This window comes from Drosophila santomea, chromosome X (assembly GCF_016746245.2).
Source record: "Drosophila santomea strain STO CAGO 1482 chromosome X, Prin_Dsan_1.1, whole genome shotgun sequence".
Lineage (NCBI taxonomy): Eukaryota > Metazoa > Arthropoda > Insecta > Diptera > Drosophilidae > Drosophila > Drosophila santomea.
The window spans coordinates 20,179,386-20,182,213 of record NC_053021.2 but is presented as its reverse complement, the minus strand read 5'-3'; the positions used below and the strand labels follow the sequence as shown (position 1 = coordinate 20,182,213).

The 2,828-nt window shown below is 43.1% G+C and overlaps 1 protein-coding gene across 1 annotated transcript; it reads left to right on the top strand.

Moving 5' to 3' along the window:
* The first annotated feature begins 682 nt into the window (after window positions 1-682).
* Window positions 683-1,694, top strand: LOC120456005. The gene is made up of 2 exons (XM_039642563.2): window positions 683-1,005; window positions 1,218-1,694. Exons 1-2 carry the CDS (start codon window positions 939-941, stop codon window positions 1,496-1,498), a joined length of 348 nt encoding a protein of 115 aa, XP_039498497.1. The 5' UTR covers window positions 683-938; the 3' UTR covers window positions 1,499-1,694.
* Window positions 1,695-2,828: the final 1,134 nt, after the last annotated feature.

Sequence of the window (2,828 nt, the reverse complement as noted above, 5' to 3'; positions counted from 1 at the left end):
TGCACAAAACCAGTAATCAAGGGTAACAATGGGACTAGTCTCTAAGCTCTATGTATTCATCAAAGATTTAATAAATACAGCTGTATTAATCAACTGCGACAACCAGGCGAGTGTGTTGATTGGCAACCTTAAGGTACGTTTCCAAAATGGATAGAGATGTAAAAAAAAATGACGGCGAGTTAAAAAAGCTTTTTCTGGTTTAAAACTGCAAAATCCCATCAGAATTCAAAGTGCCGCCAATTCATCCATGCTATTTTCTAAATTCCCGCACTGCTTCACTGCAAACTCTTGGTTCCCCACCAAAATGCGAAGTAATCAAAGAGTGTGGGGCACGTCGGTTCCGAGGTTTTTCCGCGCATTTTGTGGACACACGGCCAGTGTGCGTGCTTTTTTTTCGCCATCACCAGCAGTTTTTCAGCGTGGACACCACACTATGTTTCTAATCAGTGCAGCTTCCGCCTTTTTCCGACTTTCCCGCTCCGCCGATGAATTTTCCGTCAGTCAACAGAGCGCGATATTTGTCAACAAGCGGAACTATAAATATGCATGCAAAGGGAGCGAGCACTGGTGAGAGTCGGAAAATGGGAAAACGGGAAAATGTTGGGGAAAATCCGAGTGGGGGGAGAAGTGGGCGAATGGAAATGGATGCCATCAGGGCATTTTTGGGGCAGGAGACTCTGATTTTCCACTCACAGTCAGGCATTTCATTTCATTCCATTTCCCGTGCACTTTTTACTTTCTGGCAAACTCATTTTTTACACTTTCCCCACTTTCCCCCCGGAAAAATCGAAAAAAGTATTTCGGCATTCGGAACGCTTGCAACTTACCGGCAAGGGAATAGAAAATCAACCGAAACCGTGTTCATCCAGCCAACCAACCGTACACTCTCCACATCAACTTAAAGGCATCTCGTCCCGAAGAAGTTGCAAATCCACAGGATGCTTAGCACTTTCAAGATGCGATCTGTTCTGCAGACTCAGAAGATAATGCGATCGTTGTGCCATGGTAAGTGAAGTGCAGGAATAGTTTATGCAAAAAGCGATATCTTAAACCAGAACAAGCTATATGTTTGTAATTTATAAGATACACTCGTTCCGTTCGACTTGCAGACTATCTGAAGAACTTAAAGAAAGTTGTAAGCAGATAGTTCTAGGACTGAAATGACCGTCTAGTAGTAGTATCTAGTAGTACTCTTTGTACCCTTTATATTTCCACAGATTCGCAGCGCATTAAGGCGCAGTTTCTAGTCCAAAATGAGGAGTCCCCTTCCAACGTCGAGGAAGCTGAGCAGGATAAGGAGGAGCAGCCGGCGGCGGAGCCACGCCCCCGCGCACCCCTGTACAATCCGCTAAGTCGACGCCACACTGTAAACAGCTCTCGACTGCAGTACATCAATGACAAGTACAAGGAACTGGCCAACGAGGTGGAGTTGCGCAAACCGAAGGCCAAGCCATTCGTCTCCCGCCACGCCCTCCATTCGGGGCGGTTCGACAAGTAGAATCCCAGTCTCCCAGTCTCACAGTCTTCCAGTCTCCAGACCTCGCATTGCCCAATGATCGAAAATGATTCTGAAAGCTGCATTTATTTCCGGTTAAAACAAAAAGGAGGATACTCCTCCGTCAACTGTTCAATATATCTCTTATTCTTGCCTGTTAGATCACAAATAAAAATGCTAATAAATGGGTTAAGCCAAAGTAATTGTCGTTTAGATGGATAATGGTTATCTAATTTTGTTTTTTATAGAACTAAAAGTTTTTAAAAAATGTGTTAGGAACAAGACATCCTAGGGCCAAGCCAGTCACTTATTTTAATCTGGCTGCAAGTAGTTAGTAGTAGTTGTGGATCCACACAATCTGTAAGTTTTATAATATCTTTTAATCCATTAAAATCATATTTAATCGAAAACCCAGAATGCTCCTTATTTGTATTTTTTTATGTCTAGGCCCAAAGAAAATCATAGCAAAATCAAATCAAACAAGAAGCAACATGTAACGGATGCGAGTGCGACATCGACTTCGAATGTTGCATTTTCCTGCGGCGGGTGGGAAATCGACCCGATTTTGAGACAAAGTTAGGCATCCCGGGCGGGGTAGTAGGAAAATCCAGAGGCAAGTCGGAAAATGCCAAGGGTCAGTGGAAAAGTTGCTAAGCTAAGAGCGTAGGGAGAAATCAAGTTCATGAGCTTGCACATGCACCTTCTCTGAGTTCGTAGACCCATAAACTAGTTTATAAGTATTTTATTTATTTATAATTATTTTGGAACGAGTAATATTTTTCCATATATTTATGATAGGATATATATACCTTTTTCCAGATTCGTACATTAATGCTGGTTGTGCTTGGCTATGTGTGGCTATGATGTGGTTCAAACAAAAGAGCTCTTTGAAAGGTAGATACTTTGAATCCTAACGTGTATCTATATATAATTACGTATTGCGACTTTCATATATGTGCTGAAGTAATTGTTAACGCAAGAATGCAGTTGCAGCATTCCCGTGCAAGGCAATTTAATGCCGTTTTCTTCTTATTGTCTTCTTCAGAAGATTTCGCAAGTCCTTGTCCCAGGCTGAGCCACATCCATCTCCTGTTGCCGGTTGCCGGCCATTCAAAACGGAATCTGAGTCCCGGGCATGGGGGTCGATGGGAAATGGGGAAAAGTGGAAAAAATTGGGAAAATGGGGACTAAGCGTTTCACTTTCAGCTCCGTTTGATGGCCAGTCGCTTTTGAGCATGAAATCGCAATGCAAGCGTAGCCCGAGCTACACACATCCCACACACACACACTTTCCACGGGCGCCTTTCATCCATACAAATCACACTAAACCGAA

Bases quoted from the DNA above. Each gene is read 5' to 3' on its own strand.
- LOC120456005 (XM_039642563.2), top strand. From the start codon at position 939: ATGCTTAGCACTTTCAAGATGCGATCTGTTCTGCAGACTCAGAAGATA. The intron at 1,006-1,217 runs GTAAGTGAAGTG...ATATTTCCACAG, and splicing joins AATGCGATCGTTGTGCCATG to ATTCGCAGCGCATTAAGGCG.